Source organism: Lissotriton vulgaris, chromosome 10, assembly GCF_964263255.1.
Source record: "Lissotriton vulgaris chromosome 10, aLisVul1.2, whole genome shotgun sequence".
Classification (NCBI taxonomy): domain Eukaryota; kingdom Metazoa; phylum Chordata; class Amphibia; order Caudata; family Salamandridae; genus Lissotriton; species Lissotriton vulgaris.
In genome coordinates, this window is record NC_141698.1 from 584271144 (window position 1) to 584295463 (window position 24320).

General features: G+C 44.7%; 1 protein-coding gene across 1 annotated transcript in view; it reads right to left on the reverse strand.

Moving 5' to 3' along the window:
* GSPT1 (G1 to S phase transition 1) overlaps positions 1-24320 on the reverse strand; it is a 612577-nt gene that overhangs the window by 522779 nt on the left and 65478 nt on the right. Inside the window, exon 2 of the mRNA XM_086941426.1 lies at positions 8987-9031. Coding sequence (XP_086797552.1) covers positions 8987-9031 — 45 coding nt within the window. The remainder of the gene's footprint in view (positions 1-8986; positions 9032-24320) is intronic.

The following is a 24320-nucleotide window of genomic DNA, read 5'->3' on the forward strand; positions in this document are numbered from 1 at the left end:
AACACTACTGTCAATATCTAAAAAAACTCCAGTAGCGTACCGTCTGGGCATGCATTTTACAAAAGACCTAATGCCTTCCTGGAAACGAAAAACAGAAAGTGCAAACTGCAGACTATGCGGATACAAGAACGAAACAGTGGCGCACATACAATGTGTATGTCCTGCGCTGCAAGCCTTAAGAAGAAGATATCTTCGGGCAATCTTCAACACACTGAAAATCCGCACATGCAGACAGGCGGTCATATGGTGGCTAAGTGGCGTCTCCCCCATACTTTCATGTCGGGGAATTAAATTCAGGTCCATGGCATCAAAGCAGATACTAGAAAAGGAACAGACTTAATGAACACAATGACTAAACTGAAACCAACGGACTCAACATGCTGTGTACGAGGATCATGATAATCTTAAACGCCTATTGACACATAACCATCAGACTATGACAATTTCTTAACTTGTATTTTAAATTTGTTTTGTCTTTGTCTGTAAACATTGTGAAGATGTTAATTATTATACAATAAAACTATGATGTGAGATGACCTTTGGAAGAAAAGATGCATTTGTAAGGATACTTCCTACAGATGGTATTACATGTAGGACTGATACCTTTAAGCCATTTAATTACATTTCAAATTTAAGAACCAGAAGGCAGCCTATTTTCATGACATATGATGCAAGTCAGATTTGCACCAAGCATCAAATGGAGGACCTATCAATTTCGATAGGATATGTGGCTCACATGTACAAGACTATACACTAATTGGACAGTAAAGCTTAAAGGCCTTGCAGAAAATCTTTAATGAGCGAACAGTGAAAAAAAGATTCCAGCAAAAAACAATTCTTTATGCAGTACTGTCTTTTCCTGGTGTACCAGATGTAGACACCCTGCAAAAGGAAGGTCCGAAACCTTCTGATGGGCTAGAGGAAATTGCTTTATCAGGCAAAACCATGAAGCCACCTTTTGGCTACTCCAAGGCAAATACCTGTTAGGATCAAAATATCACTGCCGTCAAAGCTTTGACTCACTTTGCACTAAGTAGCCGTCCTCTCTTCTGATGCCCTTACAATTCTCAGTACCATCACAAAAGATGCTCTAAAACAAAACAAGGGAAGAAAACAAGTTACTTACCTGTAACTTTAGTTCCCCAGTATTGGTAACTTTCATAGATTCCCATGCTTTGTATCATTCCCAGTCGTCGGAATGGGAGTCTCGGTAACAAATACCATAGCTGTAGGTACAAAAGACAAAGGAAAAAGGCCTAGGCCTCATTCCCTTTTGTAGCATATCACCCTCTTTGTGTAAAAGAGAGCAAACTTTGGCAACAGCCAATCAGAAGTGCCTCACCCCTTAGAACCTTCTTGAAGGAACCTCAGAGCCTCAGATTTTCTACCGCACGTTGGGCTTAGGGAGTCTCCTGTGAGCACTGCTCAACTTCTACTTTTCTAAGGATTTACTTTGGATATTTTCTTCAGAATCTTTTAGATTCTCTTCAGGATTACTGACTACCTTCCAGGATGAGTGACATGGAGAAGAAAAAAGCCTTTTTCAAGCCTTGTTCCACCTGTGGCAAGAAAAGGCTTTTTGTGGAGGATAGGCACAAGGATTGCATCTATTGCCTCTATCCTGACCACCAAGCTGCTGACTATAAGATCTGTCGCACCTTCTCAACAAAGACCCTCCGGGACCGTGGGGGTAGACTCTTGACATGGCTCCAGAAGCTGAAGTCCAGAAAAGGTACTGTCTCTAGTGACAGTGAAGATGCAGCGTCGATGTCTTCATCAAGAAGGTCAGTGAAGAGGGGTAGGGGTTCTCCTTCCCCTTCTATGGAAAGACCTTCTAAGGCCTCTAAAAAGACCCCCAGTGAGTCTGAGAGCCAGGGTCCCAGCAAATCTCCTCACAGAAGTGAAAAAGAGAAAGTGGGTCCTGTGACGCCTTCAAAAGGTGAGAAGACTACCACAGCCTTAAAAAAAACCTTCTCAATCTTCTGAGAGGAGCTTGAAATCCTCGACTACGAAGAAGTCGACGGCAGAGGTTCCGTCGACTAAAAAATCTGATTCAACATAGACTGACGTCGACGAGAGTTTCGTCGACGAAGGTACCGTCGACGGCAGGTGTCAGCGTCGACAGAGAAGGCGCCGACGACGAAGATGACGACGAAGATTTCGCCGACGGAGAAGGCTCTGCCGACGAAGGCGTCGACGACTAAGGTTACAGTGTCACCGACGATGGTGACGACTTAGACGGTGGTGTTGACGACGACCGTCTCATCGACGAGGGCATCGACGACTCTGACAATGGCTTACAAGAGAGTAGGGACAGAAAAGTGCAAGAAGGACCACTAACAAAGCAGGAGTATCGAAAAATAAGATGAGAATTGCAGAAGGTGAAGGAAGCGGTACAGTACGCAGCGAGACTTGTGTTAGCCAGACACATGTAACAGAGCTTAAGAACCTAGTTACGATAGAAGGCGCAGCACAGACCAGTAAGGACCCAGATGTGGGACCAATTGTTTCAACAGATCCACACCTTGCTGTAGTTTTTTTTAAACTTGAGTTTTCAGTACATCCATTAATATTACATATTCAATATAGTGCCTCAACTAAATGCAAAAAAGTTAAACTTACAGTGCATACTTATTCATATACTGTACATTCAATACAATGTGCATCCCGCAACCGTCCTCCTAGAGGACCTGCATTCCTCCAGCAGTTCTGTCAGCACCCTGCATTTCCTCCCCCCCCCCAACCTCCAAACTCAGACCTAGTACTTCGGAAGACATCAGGGTTCCCCAGTAGGTATGTTTACAGGGCTCCAAATATTTTGCAGCCTGGATGCGATCGAAAGCTCCTCAAGCATAAATATCCGGCTGATCTCTACAATATAGAACACCTTTAAGCCATGCCTTCCCAGTCGGCACTGCCTTCCCACCCCAGTTTTTTGCTACCAGTCTCTTAGACAATAATAGCACAATAAGCTACCAGTTTATGATAGCTCTGTTGAATTGCTTTCAGCAGGCCCAATAGACATACCTGTGGCGTGCATTTGACCTAGTCCAGAATCAACTGTGAAAGATGTGTGACTGTAACCCAATATAACGACACCTTTTTGTAGCCCCAGGCTAGATGCATAAAGTCTACATTCTCCACACCACATCTCACACAGCAAGAATCCTCACGCAACACATATTGACGCAGGTGCTCTGACGTATAATACATATCTTGAGGTTGCAATTCACCATAAGACGCACAGCACATAACCCAATCTTCCCATGTCATCGGCATATCCAATAAGACAGTCTAGCTTTCGAACGCACCAGATGGGACTGTTGGGTTCTCAGCAAGAAAGGCAGTATACAATTTAGTTATTAGGCCTTCCCCGTCACCCGTGGACAGCAGCACCTGAAGCGCACTCAGAGCCCTCTGCTCATCCAGGTACTCCGAATAAATCATACGAATTGCAGCACACAGTCTGGCATACGCAAAGCCCAGCATAGCAATGCACTGTTTGTTTGCAGTGAGGGCATCTAATGTTATAAACTTCTCACTTGGGTAAGTATCCAATGGTCCCTGCTCCTGTGTAACAAATGTCAGGATGCACATCCAACATCAAGGCCGGCGCATATAGATAGCCCCTGCCTGATTTAACTCGCAGTGCCCTCCATGCACAGCTAGTACAGGTCACTGTATTGATGTGCACCCTAGAGTTCAGGGAGAAAATTACAAAAAACAATTTGATGGACAGAATGTAGATCAATGTCTTACATTCACCCCAGTACAAGGATCTGGGCCTAAATTCATCGTTTTTTGCACTCCACACCACCCTGGGTCAGATAATGGCTTTATGCAAATCAGCTCTGACCCTGTGCCCCATGGGAACAGTCCAGTCCGAACTACAACAGCCATATCTTTCCCAGACCGGAATCAAGCATCCGAGGACCGGACCGGTTTCGAGGTAACACCTCTCACCAGAGTTCAGGGGCAGTCATAGAGCAATACCCCAGAAAGTGGAAATAAGTGAACATAATCAGCCTCCACCGCCAGATGTGGTAGGAATATTTGCAGAAAGTGCCAATAATGAGCAAAGTGTGCCTGCGCACAGACATAGTATAGTCTCATATCCAGCGCTCCAAAACCACCACGCTCAAATGGCTGCACCAGAGTATCCCAGCTGCAGCGCAAATTCTTCCCGCGCATACCAGTGTCAACAAACATGCCTGAAGCAATTTGAAGAATGCTTTAGTCAGAACTATGGGGATGTTCTTGAACAAATACAAAAATCTAGGTAAAAAAATCACTGTTATTACCGCGATACGATCTGCAAGTGTTAGCGGAAGGCATATCCACCGAGACACCTCGTCTGTTAGTGTTGTGATCACTTGTCCATAGTTCATTTGCACTACTACTTCCGGATCCCTGTGCACCCAATCAAAGTATTTAACAGATTCTGTAGCCCATGCCAAAGGGACTCCAAATCGCATGATGTAGTGCACTGTGTGAGGGGTAATATTACGGATTTATCCCAATTAATATTGAGGCCCGAATACCCCCCAAACAATACTCTCCAAGTAATGGGTCTAGGTTTGCCGCTGGCTCCCACACATACAACAGAATATCGCCCCATACAGAGATATGACGAGCAGGTGATGTTGGAATCCCAACGCTGCCTGTTTATGTAGCTGTCAAACTTAACAGGCCAGAGGCTACAGCTCAAGAGAGAGAAAAGCATTGGTGACAGCGGGCAACCCTGCTGCGTCCCTCTGCATATTCGGATAGAGTCCGAAATATACTTATTCACCCAAACCCTCGGCGAATATAGCAGACTTATCCATTGCACAAAGGGAGGAGGGAGCCCCATATGATTCAGCACTGTAAACATATAGCCCCACTGTATGGAATCAAAATACTTTGTAGCGTCAAGCAACACCGCTGCAGCCTTCATTTCAGGGTCTAATTGATGCAATGTTGCAAACAGTTCTGAAATTATGTGTCATGGACCTCTCCTTCACATAACCAGACTGATCTGGTGGCACCAGTGCGGGTACCAGTGGCTGCAATCTCATTGCTATTACTTTAGCAAGGATTTTCACATCTAGATTGATTAAGGAAAGTGGCCGGTACGATTTGCAGCATTTAGAGTCCCTGTCTGGTTTTAAAAGCATAACTATTAGAGTCTCATGCAACGTGGGTGGTAGAGTCCCGCTATTGTATGCCTCCGCAAAAGACTCAACAAGTTGCGGGGCCAGCTGGTCAGCATATGTTTTCTAAAATTCACTAGGCAGACTATCTGTACCCGCCTACCATTTGGCAAATTTTGTATAGCCTCTTCTACCGACACTTTGCTGTAGTTAAACATGACCCAAGCTTGTTTATCATGGCGATCTAGAGGTGTACTCAAGACAAGAGCCAGTACACATGAAGATTGTAATTAATGAAACTCTAAGAAATCTTACAGGAAACAAGTAGTAATGGTTTGGTGTTATAAAAAATAAAAAAATAAAAAGTAATACGGAAACATTAAAGACTACATTGGGGTATTTTAGTAACAAGTGCACCAGTGAAGAGTTAATTCAACTGAATGGTGAAAAATGAATAAAACAACTCCACGTAAATAACAATTTTAACTTGTGCACAATAAAGAAATTGTATATACGCAGCACAGTCATTTGGTCTTCCACCAACACAAGTATAATCTAGTCAAAGAAAAATAGACTTATTAAAGAAAATGATTCTACTGTGCTAACATAGCAAAAGCCTTTGCATGTTTAGTTAACTTCTTATAGGAGAATAGGGTGATGGTATTATTTTAAATCCTGCTCTAGCCGACCCTGCATACCCCATTTTATTCAGACTATATTTGTAGCGTTTAACAGATGCAGATATTTTCATTTAAAACATTAAATAAATGAGACTGCCGAGTACTATGCAACTGCTTTAACATGAAAACTAACCATAAATTGTTGTTTGAATGTTACACGACAAGCCAGTGCATGATCAAATATTCGTAACTAACAGATTAAATACCATCAGCACCACTGGAAGATCTGGCACCACTAGCTACATTCTCCATTCTCTACCCTGCTCCCTTACCCTGCTCCCTCCCTCTATTACCACAAAATACATCTATAGCAGTTATGAGTGAAATCCTGTGAAGATTCCATACCGCCAACCTGACACTACATCACAAAACCTCTATTGGCTTCTAGGGGACCATTATCTAAAATTATTTTACTTTAAACAAGGTCGCAGATTTTTATTCCAGCTGCAATTTAAAGGAAGTCTTAACTACCAGCACCACAAGTAGAAAACAAGTTACTTACCTGTAACTTTGGTTCCCCAGTATTGGTAACTTTCATAGATTCCCATGCTTTGTATCATTCCCAGTCAGCAGCCTGGGAGCCTCAGTAAATAGAAAATACCATAGCAGTATGCACAAAAGAGAAAGGCAGGCCTAGGCCTCATCTCATTTTTATAGCCTATTTCCCTCTTTTTGTAAAAGAGACCAAATTTTTGCAACAACCAATCAGATAGCTTCAGAGCCTCAGATTTTTGCAGCCGTTGTATAACAGTAACCACCTTTGCTGAAGGCTGAGCTTTCCCCAGGGAGGAGGGTGGGCGCATGGGAATCTATGAAAGTTACCAATACTGGGGAACCAAGTTACAGGTAAGTAACTTGTTTTCTTGCCCCAGTATTGGACCTTTCATAGATTCCCATGCTTTGTATCAGAGTGGCTAGCAGTAAATCCCCAATGCACATTTTGTTACAAACGCATATATACCTTGTAACCATACATTCAGAAAACGTATGCGATACAAAATGTGCAATCATAGGAAGTAGGATAGAAGGGAAAGCTCACCTCTCATTGGAAAAGATTCCTCAGTACTGCTTGTCTTACTGCCGCTTCACTCCTCATGAAAGAGTCCAGGCAGTAATGTTTTGTGAAGGTATTGGCACTGCTCCATGTGGCCGCCCTACAAATGTCTTCTATAGGGACTCCAGTGAAGAGAGTTGCTAAAGATGAAACTGATCTTGTGGAGTGAGCTCGTACCGGTCTCTCCAGTGGTCTTGTGGCAGTAATTAATCGCGCTTGTAATCCAGCGTGAAATCCCTTGCTTTGAGAGAGGAAGTCCTTTGAGGTGCACTAAAAGCCACAAAAAGTTGAGAAGATTTTCTAAAATCCTTCATCCTTTCAAGATAAAATTTGAGACATCTCTGGACATCCAAGGAATGAAGAGATCGTTCTGCAGGCGCCGTAGGACGAGTAAAAAATTATTTTAGAACCGCTGGTTTGTTTAAATGGAAATCCGAAGGCACTTTTGGGATGAATTTCGGATTGGTCCTTAAAAACATAGAATCCTTCTTGAACTGTAGAAAAGGTTCCAGAATGGAGAGCGCTTGCAATTCTCCCACTCTCCTAGCTGAGGTAAGAGCCAGAAGGAGAGCTAACTTCCAAGACAAGAATTTCAAGTCGGCTCTGTGAATTGGCTCGAACGGAGGTCTCAGATGATCCTGAACTAGATTAAGATTCCAGGTCGTAGGTTGCGGCCGCACTGGTGGAAAAACCCTAAAAAGACCTTTCAGGAATTGTTTGATCATTCTAGTTGACCAAAGAGACTCAGGGCCCTAGCGCCTGCGGAACCATGATTATTGTTGTATCTTTATTACCCAGCCAGCTGTCAGGTGGCCTATTTCATTACCTGCACTGGGCCGTTGGCACCTTACACAGCCTTTTAGCCACACTTCTCAACTGCCAACCAGCCACCAGTTCCCTGCAGCCACACTGCCCCTCATGTATGCCTCCAACCAAGCCGCCCAGACACCTGTCCTGCATCCGGTTCCCTAACTGGAGCCTGTTATCCAATGTGTCCTGACCACCGCCTCTTGGGTGTGCCACGCCAATGGCTTGCAACGTACATCCTGCCAGAGTACCCTAGCCAGCCTAAGCGTCAGTTCTGCCTGCACCCTACCTACAATTCAGCAGCTCCGCAGCTTGTGCCATGCCACTTCCTTCCCAGAACACTCTTGCTGCATGTGCCCCATAATATTGCTTGCTTTGCTATATATCTGGTTGCAACGCTAGAAACAGCAAAATGCCAGATGGGCGGCACACTATGCTATGCACAGATTTTTAGCTTAATTACATCGGCCACAGCCCTTTAAGAGACCCTCCCAGTGGGTTCATCCCACTTAAAGCCCTGGGGTACAGTGCGCTGGCTCAGATGAGACTGGCTCCCTCACCCCCTTCAGTTTACAGACAGTCTGCGTGGCATGTAAACAGCATGGCTCCCTTAGGAGGGACTGCCATCAGTAGGGCACCCCCTCAGTTTCTGCTGGATACCCTGGCTGAGGTCAGTGTGCGTGGGATGCAGAGAGCTGGCTCCGGTGTCACTGGTTCGCTTGACTCTTCAGTTTACAGCAAAGACCTGGCACCGGTTTTCCGCAATTGGGGGATGCCATTGAGGTGCCCTTCCCCACTGGTACCACCGGGCTGATCGGCATTTGGCACACTGGGGGTGTGGGTGTGTGTGTGTGTGATAAAGCTATTGGGATTGTAAATGACAATGCCATTTATTTGTTTTCAAAACCAACACAAATATATAGTTTGTCATGTACAATGCCAATAGCTCTAACTTTTTCGAAGGAGAGACCATTGCATTGTAAATGCTAGTCTAAGAGTAGTATGAGGGGCATGAAATTAAAACCAGTTTCCAAAACTTTGGATTCGATTATGGCTTTTTCATTCAATGTTGAGCATCCAAGTGTGGAGATAGTCAACCATTATCGATTTCTCAAAATCCCATTTCAACATGGAAAGTTGGATTTAAAAAAACCATTTCCAAAGCATGAGCACACACATTTCTTTTTCATGTTTACGAAAATGCAGATAGTCTCAGGTACTTGTGACGAGATTATTAAGTTGTCGTCATCTCCGTAACTCACAAAGACAGAATACCAACAAAAATCAGTTTTAAAATAACACTAGTACTTCACCTTCACAAGAGACAGGTTCTTCTTGCGGCCGGTCACAAGGTGTAGCTGTCAACAAAAACAAAAGTCTACAGTAAATTATAGGACTGAAACCACAAACCTATATTAGATTCTGTGTCTCGATTAGGTTGCAAATAAGTTGCTGACAAAAAAACCTGTATTTGTGTAAATACAACTCACTCATATCAGTTTGGTTTCCATGATGAATAGATCACCAATACTCATATACTTAGATTATATAGTTCTGAATACCTAGTGCTTGTTCCAAGACTCCAGATGGATAGTAGGTAATTTGTTGGAAGGGAACGGTACCAGACACCAAATACAGCAACCACAACTCAATCAACATAAAACCCAAACTGAATATTTACTTGATTTCAAAAAGCTGCCATCTAAGTTTATTTTCAAACTTTTTATTTTGGTTATCATATGGACATAAAACATTGTAAGAGCAATTGCAAACTATTTAATTTAACCCCTTCCTTACCTCCCCAGTGCTGCCGTCTGCCAATGGCCTATGCGGCACCGCCAGTTTAGTGCCGCACTGCGGGAAAATCGGGGCCGCAGTAAACGGGTTAAACTAGAATGTAGGTAGTTGATATGCTGCCAATTGTAGTCCTTATTCCCATAATACCTAGGTAAGTTCACAACTTTCTTACCCTCTTAAATTTTCTGCAATTATATACAAAATATGCCCACTTGCTTTTCTTTACTACAAACAAGTACAAGCTATGAACCTAAAAACATCAGTTTGACAGCAACCTAAAAAAATAATTGATCATATTTGTTTTTTAAATGCATATTGCCAAATGTATTACTCAAATGTTGAAATCAATAAAGTTAAAGGAGGCCCCCTTAACTGTCAACTTTGGGACAGGGGAGATAGCGTAGGAAACCAAAGAACGTCCCACAGGTTTACCACAAAATGGGTAGGAAATGGAATAGTAATGTATAATGCGTTTTGCAATATTTAGCAATACCAGTCATATACTTCTACTGGTTACCAAAGCGTAAAATACAAATCATAAACACAATGTTGTACTCAGAAGACCACCAGCAGCTATAGATGTAGCAGCAATAAAGCACACAATACGTCAAATGTAAAAAAACAAATCAGAAAATAGTGTTTTAGGAAAATATATATATTTTTGTCAATTTATTCAAAGAAGCACATTATCTACACAATTACAACAAATCAATAAAAAACATACAAGTAGTAAGTTATAACATTTTATAAAAAGTTTTTAAAAAAACATCACATAAGCATCAGGTTAAAAAGTTCGAAGGAACAGGGGTCGACGCGGCGTTTCGGTTACAGGTAAATAGACAACCTTCTTCAGGACCAAGTTCTAGAAGGAAACATATAATTACTATTCTTTACAAACCCGATTTTTCATACAGAGTCATTTTCTAAAACAACATTTTTTCTTAAGCTATAGCATTTGACAAACGGTGCTGTTATTACACTTGAAAAAATGGTGAAAGAGGTGGTTGGTTGTTACGGTATTGCTAAAGTGCATCGCGCATTAGTACTGATACCATTTGTAATGCGCGATGCACTTTAGCAATACCGTAACAACCAACCACCTCTTTCACCATTTTTTCAAGTGTAATAACAGCACCGTTTGTCAAAGATAGAGTAGGACTGATCTTTCTTCAGAGAATTTGGCTAAGCAACAAATCTGAAAGCCTTTTTTCGGTGTGATTTAGAAACAAAAACATTAAGATCAGAGTTTTCTTTAATTTTGTGACATGTTGAGTATCGTTTTAATGTTGTGTAATGAAATGTCGTAATGTTGTTATATGTTGAATGTATTCTATCATAGGAGATGACCTAAACAAATGTGCTATCACCCAATTGTGCAATATCGAAAAATTCTTTTGAATTAAACGCAAAAATCTAAATTGCAGACAATGTCAATAAAATAGGACATTGGGTTAAATCAATTGTATAATTCATGGTGTCAGAGGCAATTGTTCTTTGTTACATGTACTGAATACAGCATGTCTTGAAGAGACAGCGCAAGAGCTGCCTAGGCGACACCCACAAATGGATCCGGGTATCCATTCAAAGACATGCTGTAGTTCTGCTTTTTGGCTAGCTCTTTTCATTGGTAATAGCAGTTAGGAGGCACAGTTCTTAGATTGAAGAAAAAAGGAGAAAAAAAAATAAAGATCACAGAACTATATGAACAATTTAAATATGGGACCTAGTTAGTGACCTTGTTTTAAGCACCAAAAAGGGCTGCTGGAAACATGTGACAGGAGAGGGCCAAATTATGTGGCAGAGTTGACCAAAATATGCGGCAAGAAAAGAAAAGTATGCTGCATAATGCAGTACATTTTGAGATAGTGTTAGTTCATTATTTTGTCGTTTTTACACTCAACTCTGTTAAGGCATTGATTGCACCTTATTAGTACCAGTTTAACACCAACATTTTTCAATAACCAACAAGTTGATTGGCTACTGACTTGACACAATGTACTAGGAGATAACACAGTTAACCCTCCTCGTTAAGTATATGCCACACTGGGACAAAATCAGAGGAGAAAAAAATAGCCCAGGGAGCGGAAGGAGCAGAATACAAGAAAGTATTCTATTTGCATTTATATAGCCCTTACTATCCCTGATGATGCATCGAAGTGCTTTACGCCAAGCAGCACACTGCTCCAGGACCCAAGATTGTTGGTTAGTTTAGTTATTAGATACGGGTTATTTATTAGCATTAGTCTTCTGCATTCAAAGCAAACCATTCCATGCAATCATTTCAGTTTTTTATTTTGGACTATGGTATTAGCGGTTTTCCGCAATCATTAGTCAGAGGTGTGAACTCAAACATATGGCTAGTGGGATTAATAAAGGAGTTAGTGGAGATATGGTATTGTTGTCAATGGTGCATGTGTCAGTAGGTTGTGCTCAAAGAGGAGGCATGCAGAGGATGGCAGGAACGGGACATTTGAAAGAAGAAAGCCATCGTTTTAATTAAAGAACAGTTTTTTAATGCCAGATTTAAGGAATGTAGTAAATATTTGAGACAGCATGCAGTTTGAAGATGCAATTTAACTGCATCCGTGCGGCGCGAATTCCCCGCCCATGCTGACTCCGCCTTGCGCGGGCGGAGTCATGACGGAACGGTTCCGTCATCAGCACAGCTCAGCCGATGCTGATGACGGAACCGTTCTGTCATTAGCATCGAAGGGGATATAGAAACTTTTTTACTTCTGAAGATTGCGCTATATTGGAAATTTTGATAGGTACTTGAAACAGGTAAACCTTCCCTTCATTGCTAGACTACTTCTAGACCGATCCAGCAGGGTCAATGATTTATTTCAAGGGGTGCTGCAATGATCAATAGACAGAAGATGAAAATTATTAGAAGTACTAGGACAGTGAACAGAATATAAACTTCCACCATCTTACTAAGACAATGTATATATGCAGGAATATAAACACTGTATAGAAAACTGGCGTATTCATACTATGTAGTCCCTAACCTAAGTGTCTAAGGCATGTGTGTATGTATTCTGCCAAAAATCGCCAAACTGCATGATCTAAACACGGTTACCTGAAGGGAAAGCATGTAAAATCCCAGTCTTGGTCACAAGTGGAACACCCTTCGCAGAGATAAGCAAACTGCTGGGCCGAAGCTTAAGGGTGTATAGACCTAGACATGCTGGTTTATTTATAATAAAAAGCATCCGAGAGTCCTGGGCAAGCCAGCATTGTTTTGGTCTAGACAGCCATGCCGCCTCGTGGATGAAGAATAGAACATTTACACAATGTGTCTTGAGGCCTTGTACATGGTGTTCAAGGAGTCAGGATAATGGTCTCGCAAAGTAGAATCTGTAAGCATAGCAGACTGACAAAGGCGACCCGCCCCAGACAAGAGGCACAGGAAGCAGACAGGTGCTCCACCCCAGAGAACAGGCACAGACGCTTCACCCCAGATGGCAGTCCTATATTTCACCTCAGAGAAGAGCCACAAATGCTCAGTTGAAGACAAGAGGCACAAATGATCTGCCCCAGAGCTTAAGGAGCAAGTGTAAGAGGGTGGCTCTGTATATACTATACGAAAGTACAGTATAGTGTGCACATGGTCCAGGGGATTCCTAGAGGTACAGAAGAGTCTATATTAGACCATGATTAACACCTCTTTGTGGTAGTGTAGTCGGGCAGTTAGGCTAATCAGGAGCGTGTGTTAAACATTTATTGTATTCACTCAATCAAGACAGATGGAGCACACACACTCGGACAGAATCCAGACCATCTGGGTACATATAAAAACAGGTATACTAATGTTTTTATTTCTAGAAACAAGCAGGACTTGGCACAGGTAGAAAAAAATATGCTTTCAAATGTATCATTTTACAAGGAAATCCAGTTGGGAATGGATTTGCAATGGTTACAGTTACTCTACTTCCATACAAAAACAGTTCAACAACATTTTTAGGAACAAAAACTAACATTAGTTCCTATGGGAACAGAAGGTTATTGGTTTACAGGCAAGTAAACGACCTGAACGAGTAGGTCCTGGGGGTTAGAACTAAGGTTCAGTTAGGCACATAAATTGCACCACCAGCGTCACTAGAGCGGCAGGGTGCAGAGGCCAATGTTAACCAGTAGGGATAAGGGCCAACAATCAGCATTGGGGTTACACCACCAGAAGCACAGAGGCGGCCAGATGCAGAATGCCAAGACGGCGTTGGGAGCCCTGTTTGCGATGGAGATCACTGGTTTAAAGAAAAAGCTGCAGGCTCGTGCAAAGAGGTTTCCTGAAGGAGACCACCAGCAGGAGAGCAAAGTTGGGTTCTTGGGTGATGCATGGACACAGTCGGTTGGACCACCTAAGGCCGTGGGTGTTGGGTACAGGTGTGTCTTTTGGTGTCAGATCTTCTGGTCGGCTCGGGTCGTGGTCCAAGGGGACCCTTCAGGTCGAGGCTGCAGGCATTGGCTAGAAGCCTGAGGTAGGTCAGGGATCACCAAACCCCAGGTCAGGATCGCTGGGGAGACCACCTTGAGGTGTTGGGCCGTGAGCGCCGGGTGCAGAACCGCTGAGCCGCCTGTATCCGTGTTCTCGGTTTGGAGTCTTTGTTGACCAAATCCGGTGCTCCTAGGAGACAGTCTTGCAGACGAGTGCAGAGCAGGTCCTCCAGGTTCTGTGAGGCTGCTGGACAAGCCGGGGTTTCCCCTGTCGAAAGGTCAGAGTCGGGACAGGCCGGTAGGGCTAGAGCCAAGCAGTTGGTGTCCTCTTGTTTGGGGGAGGAAGGCGGTATATAGCACAAACTAGACCCAAAAAGGTATGGGAGAGCTTTACATGAGCACCAGTTGTGTTAGACATTTTTCTTTTCATTTTTTTGTTATGCACAGGGAGATTAAGGCATTTGCCCAGAATCATAGGAAGTTGAGCATTCCTGCCAAGACTAACCCGGTTCCCCAGCTCCGAAGTCCCACACTGGTCTCAGTGTGGGTTTAATATGCTGAGAAGTTTGCTACTAAGCTTCCCAGGTTTCAGTAACGCCACTATGGAGCTGTGGCGTTAGTAATGACCAACTTCCACAACATATACTCTTCATGACTTTACTGCACTTACAAGGTCTATGAACGGACTTAAACACTGTAGGGGTATAGTGCTCATGCAACTGTACCCTAGTCTGTGGTCTAGTGCACACAGGCCAGTGGATTGCAGGCATGGCAAACAGGGGTATATGCCATGTGGACTCGTCATAATTCTCTGCACCAAAACACGTAGCCTGCAATGCCAGTGTGTGAGGGTTAAAGTGCAAGACCCCAACCCCCCGCCCCCCCCAAGGATGGCACAATAGGTGCTACAGCAAGAGTACATACCCAGAGTCAGCAGGTTGCAGGATCGTGGGACACAGCGGATTGCGGACTCTGACACCACCCAAGAGGATTCCTAGCTCCGGAGGACGCTGTAGCTGCAAGTGTTGGAAGCGCAGCCAGCGCTTTGAACCTCGCCGGACCCGCTTCGCGGGTCCCGCAGCGCCGTGTCCGTGGAGGTGCCTGACAGCGTGGGGCTGCTGTGCTAAGGAGGAGGAGCAGGCAGGGCAGAGCCTCGGCGGGGCTGCGAGCAGGCAGGGACTCCAGTATCCAGGAGCCCCTGCGCGCCCATTGAACACACCTGGGCTGCTCTCCCCGCTGGACACACCCCTCTGTCCTCCCACCAAAGGGCTAGCTGCACCACTGTATAAAGCTGAGCACACTTCCCGCTAAGCGGGAGCGTGCCGGGAGAAGCCCGGGACAAGGGCGGGACCGTCTGTGGCCGTCAGAGGCTGGGCTGGGCCAACCCTCTTCCATTTGATTCTTCTCTACTCCAGCCGAACTGAGGAACTGAATACGGAGATGCCCTCACCGGCACCTTGCGAAACCCCTTCAAGGGCGGGGGGAAGCAACACAGGGACGTTGGACAATTATTTTAAATCCGCCAAAGGAGATGGAGGTAAAGAAAACTCCTTGGAGAGGCGTAGGGCGGAGCGTCGTCGCTCAATCGAATCTATGAAGAGCAGACCCCTGACCGAGATAATCCCGTATCCCATTTCCCAAGAGGAGGGTACTCCCACTGACAGTCAAAATCTACCAACTTTAGAGGACTTTCCCCTACTATTACGGGAAACCCCAAACATCCCTGGTATCCTGCCTGAAAAGATCACAGAGATCACCCCATCCTTGTCATCCCATATGGCAGTGGACTTGGTCACCCAAACCCCGCCACCGAACAAAAATAAGAAAAGCAAGCCAAAGCACAGTGTTGTGGTGGAGCTGCACGGGCCTCCACCTAGCAAACGTAGAAGGAAGACAAGGGGGGGGCAGGGGAAATCCAAACTATCCAATTTAGATTTTGGTAAAAAACACAAAACCGCGCCCTCCCTTGGCAGGGATAACGACATGGCGCCTATCGATATTCCATCTAAAGATTCAAGTACCAACACAGTTACTACCAACAGTAACTTAGTGGCTAACACGACTAATATAGCCCCCTCTCTTACAACCTCAGGGAGTATAGAATTCTTATTCCGTTCACTCTTGCAGCCCATTAGTGATAGCTTGAAAAAAGTCGAGATCAGGCTTACCATTCTAGAGGCATCTCTTACTACCTTGAACACCTTAGTTAGTAAGCAATCCAAAAGTGCGGGGTCCAATCCTCAGATAGGACCCTGCGAGACTCCTGTTTTTGGGAGGTTACCTACCAAAGTCCCTCCTCAGGGTGTTCCCACTGCCCCCCCCTTGCAGCCACTTATGGCTATTCAAGTTCCGGCACCACGTAACAACCCAACCAATATGCCTCTACAACCAACAGACCCTGCCCCTCATAGCTCACAGACAGGGACCAACTCTGGCTTCCCCCAAGCTGTTAGCACTTCCTCTACCTCTCCGGCTCGGCCCGCCCCAAGACCACGGAGACCAGACTTGCCTCCAGAAGCCAACAGGCTAACGGTGGTGTTAGCAGGCGCCCCTCCATTACAAAGAGGAGAAAACGAAGATTTCCAATCCCTGAAGAAAAAAGTCATCAAATGGCTGAATTGGAATCGACCCCTACCACCACACTTTAACAATGAGATCATTATGGTCAGAAGGGTCCCCTGGCTAGGGAAGACGAGAAAAACAATAATAGGGGATTGCATTTTGGTAACATTTAAAGACCCGGGTACAGTTCAGCACATCTGTGAAGGGGTGAATCGTTCACTGGATTCTACCATTCAGACCCTGCCAGTATCCTTTTTCTTTCCTCCAATTCGCATGCATTATGATCAACCGCATGAAGAATGGACAAGGGTGGAACGTAGACACAGACACAAAGATCATGCCCGACGCCCAAATTTCCAATTACCTGATACACCCTTTTTTCACTTTAACCGCTTTAACTGACTGAATGGTCTGGATGGGGTCGACTGACTGCCCACTTACAACCCTGTGACCCTGGATAATGGCTCCCCCAGACTCACTGAGCCACCCGCCCCCACTGTTGGCAATGCTCCTGAACCATTGACTGATCCTGTGTTTGAAACCGTCTCTGCCCACCTCTCTGGCACGGCAACCGACACCCCGGAACATTTGAGATTAATCTGGTGGAATGTTGCCGGACTGGCTAACAAATTGGCCGACCCCGACTGGGCAAACTACATTGAGACTGGAGACGTTTGTATGTTTCAGGAAACCTGGCAAGAGAAGACTATGGGCACCAAGGCTATCAGTCGTTTTTTATCCCAGCAAGGTGGGAGAGTAAGGGCCGCCCGTCAGGCGGGCTCACAACTTGGGTCGCTTCCCACCTAGGTTGTGAGGCAACACGGCTACCAGTCAGCTCTGATGATATTCTTGTGGTCTTACTATCCTGGTCAAACCAAGCTAAACTTGTTTTAATCAACATCTATTCCAGGCCTGTGGGAATTGCCAAGGAATCACCGACCATAGATGAACTCACAAACTATCTGAGCTACCAAGTGATCAATCCTATGTGGTGGGAGGGGATTTTAATTCTCACTTTGAGCCATTGCCAGGTCTTCTAGAGGGATTCTCAATGGAAGAAGAGGCTAGATGGGCAGTGCCCACCGTTGAAGCTCCCCCCCCGAAGGCATGGACCCCACTTGCATTACAAATCACAGCCCTCACCCTAAAGTTCGGACTTAGAGCCTGTAATGGGCGATTGAGATCCGACGTACGTAGCAGAACCACCTATAATAGAGTGGGAAGAGAGTCTCGCTTGGATTATGTCTTGGCCCAAATAGTGAAGTGGCCAACCATTCGGGACTTTAGGGTAACGGAAAGGGTAGATAGTGACCATAATGCACTCTAGCTCGACCTTGTTCACCCTGGCCTCCAGACTCCCATGACCGCTTTGGATGCCTGCAATTATGTTTGCAGATGACACCCTGCTGCTATCTAAAACCCCTATGGGGATACAGAGGATCCTCGATTCATTTGTGGCCTTCTGCACTGACAGGGGGTTAGAAATTAATACGGCCAAAACCAAGTTTATGGTTTTGAATCCGAGCCAAAAACTGCGGCCGAACCCGCTATTAGGAGCAGCGCGGCTCGAGAGAGTCTCCACCTTCGAATACCTCGGTGTGACTCTTAATGAAACCATGTCTTGGGGATCCCATCAGAGTAGGGCAAACCTCAAATTGACACAAAATACTGGGGGCATCGCCCGGATGATGAAGGGTTCCTCATACCGTCCGCTGGGGTCGCTCATCCAGATATACATGGTCCAGGCCAGGGGAGCGACCATGTACGGGGCAGAACTGTGGGGACACACATCCTGTCGTAGTCTGTCACTAACAGAGAATAATTTCATCAGACAGATAGCCGCGCTTCCGCCCAGCACCCCGCTCCTCCCCTTGAGGCTTGATCTGGGTCTACGACCAATAGCCGAAGAAATAGGTTTGAGACCCATAGCCTTCTGGCGTAGGCTGTGGAGTAGTAACGATCTTGCAGCATATAGGGCAGAACTGAAGGAACTATTGACCCATCCGAAAGCGCTTCGGATCCCCTGGATAAAACACATCCAAAACACTTGTATGGAACTGGGGTTCTCGGATTTATGGACTGACCCTGCCAATGCCGCACTAAACATTTCTAAAAGATCCCTGGCCAATGCATACCATGAACAAAAACGAGCTAGGGTCCTAGATAGCCAGGCTGAAGGGTCATTATCCTCTGTATTTGTACAAAGTAAGGACTTATATAGGTTTGAGGGGGTTTTGGATGCCATTTCCCCAGTACTTGCCAGAAAGCGGTTTCTCCAATGGAGATACGGTACATTGCCCCTTCGATCTTTTACTAGCTCCTGGTCATCACCTCCCTCCACCAAGCAGTGTCCGGCCTGTGATGCCACGGAGGAAACTGATTTACACGTGGCCCTCTTTTGCCCAGCTTACAGGGTTGCGAGGAAATATTGGCTTCTTCCACTGATTAGAAACATGGGCTGCAGGGAATATGCCCCAATGTATAGGATTTTAAAATCTGATGTCTCAGGTCCAACTGTCTTTGCATTGGCAAAATTTCTCACTAATGTCTGGCACACCCGCAACCGCATTTTAAAGACGCTGGTTTCCACCTAATTTTAAGATTTACAGTTTTAAGGCATTTTTAGTAATATGTAATTCCATTGTTTTATATTGTAAATGTGCTGATCTATTGTGATTGTATATGTGTATCTTTTATGGCCAAATGGCCGAATAAAGATTGGAAAAATGAAAAAATATGTATACCCCTAGGAGAGCTAATTAAGCAAGCACTGGCAAAGTAAAAGGCATCGCCTTTGAAACATTCTGGCTTGGTTAATATTTGCTCTTTAGCCATGCACTACAGCCTTTCAGAGGCTGAGCTGCATGGCTATGGAAGGGGGAAAAAAAGCCTATAATGCTGTTTGGCCACGTCATTTAGCAGGCCAGCACACCTACAAAAAGCTGCTGCTGATTATTTCTTTGCAGATACAAGTTGAACTGCTAACAAAAAACAAAAAGTGCAAAAGTTTTTCAAAGCTTCAGTGGGGGAGCAGCATGATGGCAACACATGTAGAGGGATGGCTGAGTAGAATCATGTGCTAGGATGGCACAGGTGAGGGGGCAACACAGGTTATGGGGACAGAAGCAACATGGAGAAGAAACTGGCCAGAGAGGAGAAAGTGGGGGTTGTGGGAGAGGGGGAAGAAGCAACATGGAGGATGACTAGGAGAAGCAAAGGCGAGAAAGCAACAAGGGAGGGGACACAAGAGTCAACAAAGAGAAGAGACTCAGGAGTGAATTCGAGCAACAAAGTTCGGAGAGGCTGTCAATCAGAAGAGATGGTAAAGAGGCTGTGCTCCTTGGAAGGGTCAAGCAAGATTGACCAGCGGGTTAAAAACAGACCAGCGGGTTACAAACAATCCTTCAAATGTGTGACAGAATAAGCAAACAAATGGAATGCAATTGCAAGCTCCAACCCCATTCAGGTTTTTGGTAAGTCCACAATGTGGCTCACAACAAACACTGCATGCACTGTCTAGTAACCTCGACCTAAAAAGGAGTTCAATGAAAATAAGCAGCAGAAGGATACAAGTCCTTCAATAAAATAATAGTAACTATTCAACGAAGGAAGAGAAACACAAGAGGAAGAAGGCAAGTCAAATGACAAGCAATGGGCTGACCCAAAGTCAGCTGCTTGTAATTTTGAACATGCTGGAGAGAATTAATCCCTTAACAAGAGAGGAAAGACGTGTTAAACAAAAAAAACTTTTCTTAGACTGAACACCGGCAGGTTGAGGACATATCCCTTGTGTACATATTAACAATTTGGTCACCAACACTTCAATAGCAGACTTGTGTACAAAACGTTATGGCAGAGGCTTCAGAAGCAAATTGAGCTATTGGTATTGTAAATGACAATTTTTTTATTTATGTGTTGGTTTTGAAAATAGCGAGAATAGCTTTGTCATTTACAATGCCAATAGTTCTAACTTTTGCAAATGTGACACCTATTTAAAGTACAAGAGCAGATATATAGGGCACGTTTGTTAAGATTACTAGTATGCTTGTTGAAGTCAGCCGCATAAGATGTACTCTAAATAAACCTTATTACAGCGATCTGGCCCCAATATGGCAATCACCAGGCACTCGCGAATGTCTTAAAGATAAACTAGCACTCCCAATAAAAACAGCAGGAATAATAGAGTGGGGATAACTCCTGTTGCAGAACATAATAATGGATTGGGAGATGCTATCTTCAACAAATGCTTCTCTAGCAAAATTCAAATATTACCAGCTTTCAAGTTTGGCAAAATCTCTAAAAGAAGTTAGAGCAGGGAACATAATTTTGGAAAATGCGATGCTGAAAAAGGATGCTTTCCACAAAGAAATCTCCTATTGGTACCGGGCTTTCATCTTAGCAGGGGAGGAAGAATTCCTGATTCCAAAGAGAATATGGGGGAGAGATCTGCCGCGCTGGAGTTAAATAAAAGATGGCAAGTATCCATGAGCAAATGCTGGTCAATCATAACATCTGCTGCCCTAAAGAGGAACCATTTATTTACCTCTCACAGAGCATACTGGACCATGAAAAAGCTTTCCAAATTCACAGGGGCGACAGTGAAGAACTGCCCGAAATGCGGACAGGAAAAAGCAGACGACCTCTACATGTTTCGGCAGTGCCCCCTTCCGATGGTTTCTGGAATGATGTGGGTAAGACATTGGATGAGGTACTAGGAAGACATCTGAATGCAAGTATGGATCTAGTTATTTTTGGGGTAATGGGCTCAAATGTCTTAGAAAAACTGGCTAAAGCACAGGAAAACCTATTATTCTGATTGATATTACTGGCTAGGAGAGAGATCTGTGTGAAATGGGTCAGCCCAGTTCCCCCGCTACAGAGTGGTTGGCTTCAATATCAAAAACACAGACTGGACAAAAGGAAAACACCTAGTAAGAAGTTCAATTTTTGGGAGATTTGGGAAAACTATCAGTTAGGAGTAACCTAGACAGCCTTGGAGATAATCCTACGGGTAATGTTTTGATAGATAGACTGGCACAGAACTGCCTTACCACAGTCCAATGATTATGTGTGAGCAATCAAAAGCCAGGAGCAGGCCTGCAAGAGTAGCCTGAATGGCTAGCTCCCCCCACAAACCTTCGATAGAGTATTGGAAATAAGGGGACCCTTCTATCTTACACGCTCCGCAGGGGTACTGCCCAGACCCGCACACCCAGCTCCATGGCAGTGAAGGAAGAGGATAAAGAAATAATGGGGCCCAACAACTCCTTACTAACAATATTGCACAAATGAGGACAAAAAAAAAAATAAAAAAATAAAATTACTAGCATGCGGGGGAGTTGTAAATGTGATAATGCTTTTGACTGGTAAAGCAGACAGTGCCAGAGACACAGTCATTAAAGTTCCCCCAAGACAATTTTAACAGTTGTGCTGAAGAACAAAGCAGACAAGCCACCTTTCGTGACGTCACTTCCTGTCGTGAAGTCAGCGCCCCCCCCCCCACTTCTTTTTTTTAGGACTTGTGCCCTGCGTGTAGAAGACAGGCAGGTGTAATGACAGTATCTCAGAAGCTCCCTTTACCAGTTATTAATTAGACAGGTCCCTGTGCGATAACCAGCACCATTGACTATGGCATTGACCTGGAAGCCATGTCATTGGAATATCAGGCGGTCTTCTATAGGCTCTTAGGTTTATGACCACTCAAGCATGAATGCGGTCTGTGAATGGTCGCCAAGCAGTGCCCCCTCCCTCCCCCACAGTTTAGATCACTGCTGGAGTAAATGACAAGGCATATTTTCTATGTACTACTGTCCTTGCCTCTCCACCTCAAGCAGAACGTATGCCTTCTAGTAATAGAAATAGCGATCGCAATTATGTAAAGCTATTTAACATAAAATAAATGCAGCACAATTTTCACATTATATACATTGACAACCGTACCTGCCTTTCTAATTTGCTGAACTTTTGGAACTGTGCACAAATTACAGAGTCAAAATGTTATGTACTGTTAACAAGACCACAGCTGTTAAATTAAAATAAGTTGTAATTGAGGGCTTCAATGAGTCTGGACGTGAATGCGAACTCAATGTTTATGTAGTGTCATAGAACTCGACTCAAGTTTCCAAGCACTTTAAATAACAACTCTTACTATTAATCAGTTTATAGTACTGAATTTAAGACGTAGATCTAAGTGTGCCCTGTTGGTATCGGTCTCATGACTTCCAGAGAAGAACCTTGCCAGTGGCAAGTGTTCAGCTCACTGACCCATCCTACACTGCTAGTAATGTGGTAGTGGTTCACAGCCCCAAAGGGCGACCAGGCAAATATTTTCTGATGCTGAAAAAGACAAGGAGGCACTAGTCCTTGGAGTGTGGTCACCTCCTTAAATGCAAACATACATTTTGCCAGAGGGCAACGCGTATGTCGGGGCCGGGCAATACCCATTGCTAAAATCAATTTTTCCGATAGCACATGTAGATTTTCCGACGGTACCGGATATTTGCAACAACAAGAAAAAACACGCCATACACATACCAAACTCTAGTCAGTCTCAACACCTGTACAACCGAGATTGTACACAAAAGCCGGCTTTTAACCGCACCCTGCCTACTGCTGCACCTTACTAAAACAATCAGAAATGCACTCCAGTCTGTGACGCGTCTGAAGACCATTTGTGAAAATATCCATTCTAAAGGCAGTACCACGCTACACAGAACCTTTAGCATAAGTGGATGGCCGGGAGTGTTGAGAGCTCTCAGTGCAGCCCTACTGATCATTCCAGAAGGGTGATGACACGACCCCAGGAGAACGGAGTCAGTCTTTAAAGGACTGGAAAGCAGCGGAAGGTATGTCTGCCTTGTGTTTTGCGGAACTGCTGTGAATAGAAACTCTTCTGTCCGACGGGCTGCTGAACAGTCCTGTGAGGGTTTTTTGTTTTTTTTCCCTCACCCCATGTGGCGCTATACAGACCTCTGTGAAAGTGCCCATCCTTACTTTGTGAGTGTCTGGAAATAAAGTGCAGACAATATTTTGCCTTTCTTGAAAATAATGTAAAAGGCCATTTTGCTGCCACATTCAAGTAAAGAAAAATTAAAGAACAATTAGAGCAGTAACTGCCAGTGAGTACGTGTCACTCGTCAATATGCCACACATTAAAACTGTTACACATTAACATCTCAAACGAGGAAATGTGACACACAAACTCCTCAGCGTCAAAATATGTCCTCGCCCATTCAAATACTCATCACTGCACTCTCCCTATGCAGACTCGTTATGCTACCTGAATCCCCAGCACAAGCCTGCTTATTTTCTCTCCCCCTCGCCAGACCGTATTATTTCTCACCTGTATCACCGGGCCCCTCTACTTTTTACCTACTACTGCTCCAGACGGATTCCTCCTGTCGCTCAGCTCCTCTAACCTCTCGCTGAGGTCCTTCAGCCAATCATTGCCAACGGTCTGCACGTCACGAATACTCTCGGTTCTATTTCCATGGACGCACATTGACGGGATAGGGTGCTTCCGGGTGCGTCATCTGGTAGAACACGTGATACTTAAAAAGACAGTGGATAGGATCCTGCCGGCATTTTTAACAGAGGGGGCATGGCTTTTGTAGGCGTGCGGTTGTTATTGCTTTGGCGCCACGAGACTGCCAACGAAAGAAGACAAGCGGAAGATCGCCAGAGTCTGAATTGGAGCCTGCTGCCGAGACTGACCTGCTGCGGAGGGAGAGGGGAAACGTGGAAAGAGCACGGTGAGTGGGGTGGGGGGGAGAGAGGGAGGGGACGTGTGCGTCTGTGTCTGTGTGGTGTTAACCGCATGCTGGAATTTGAGGGTGTGTTCACGCGCGCGACCTG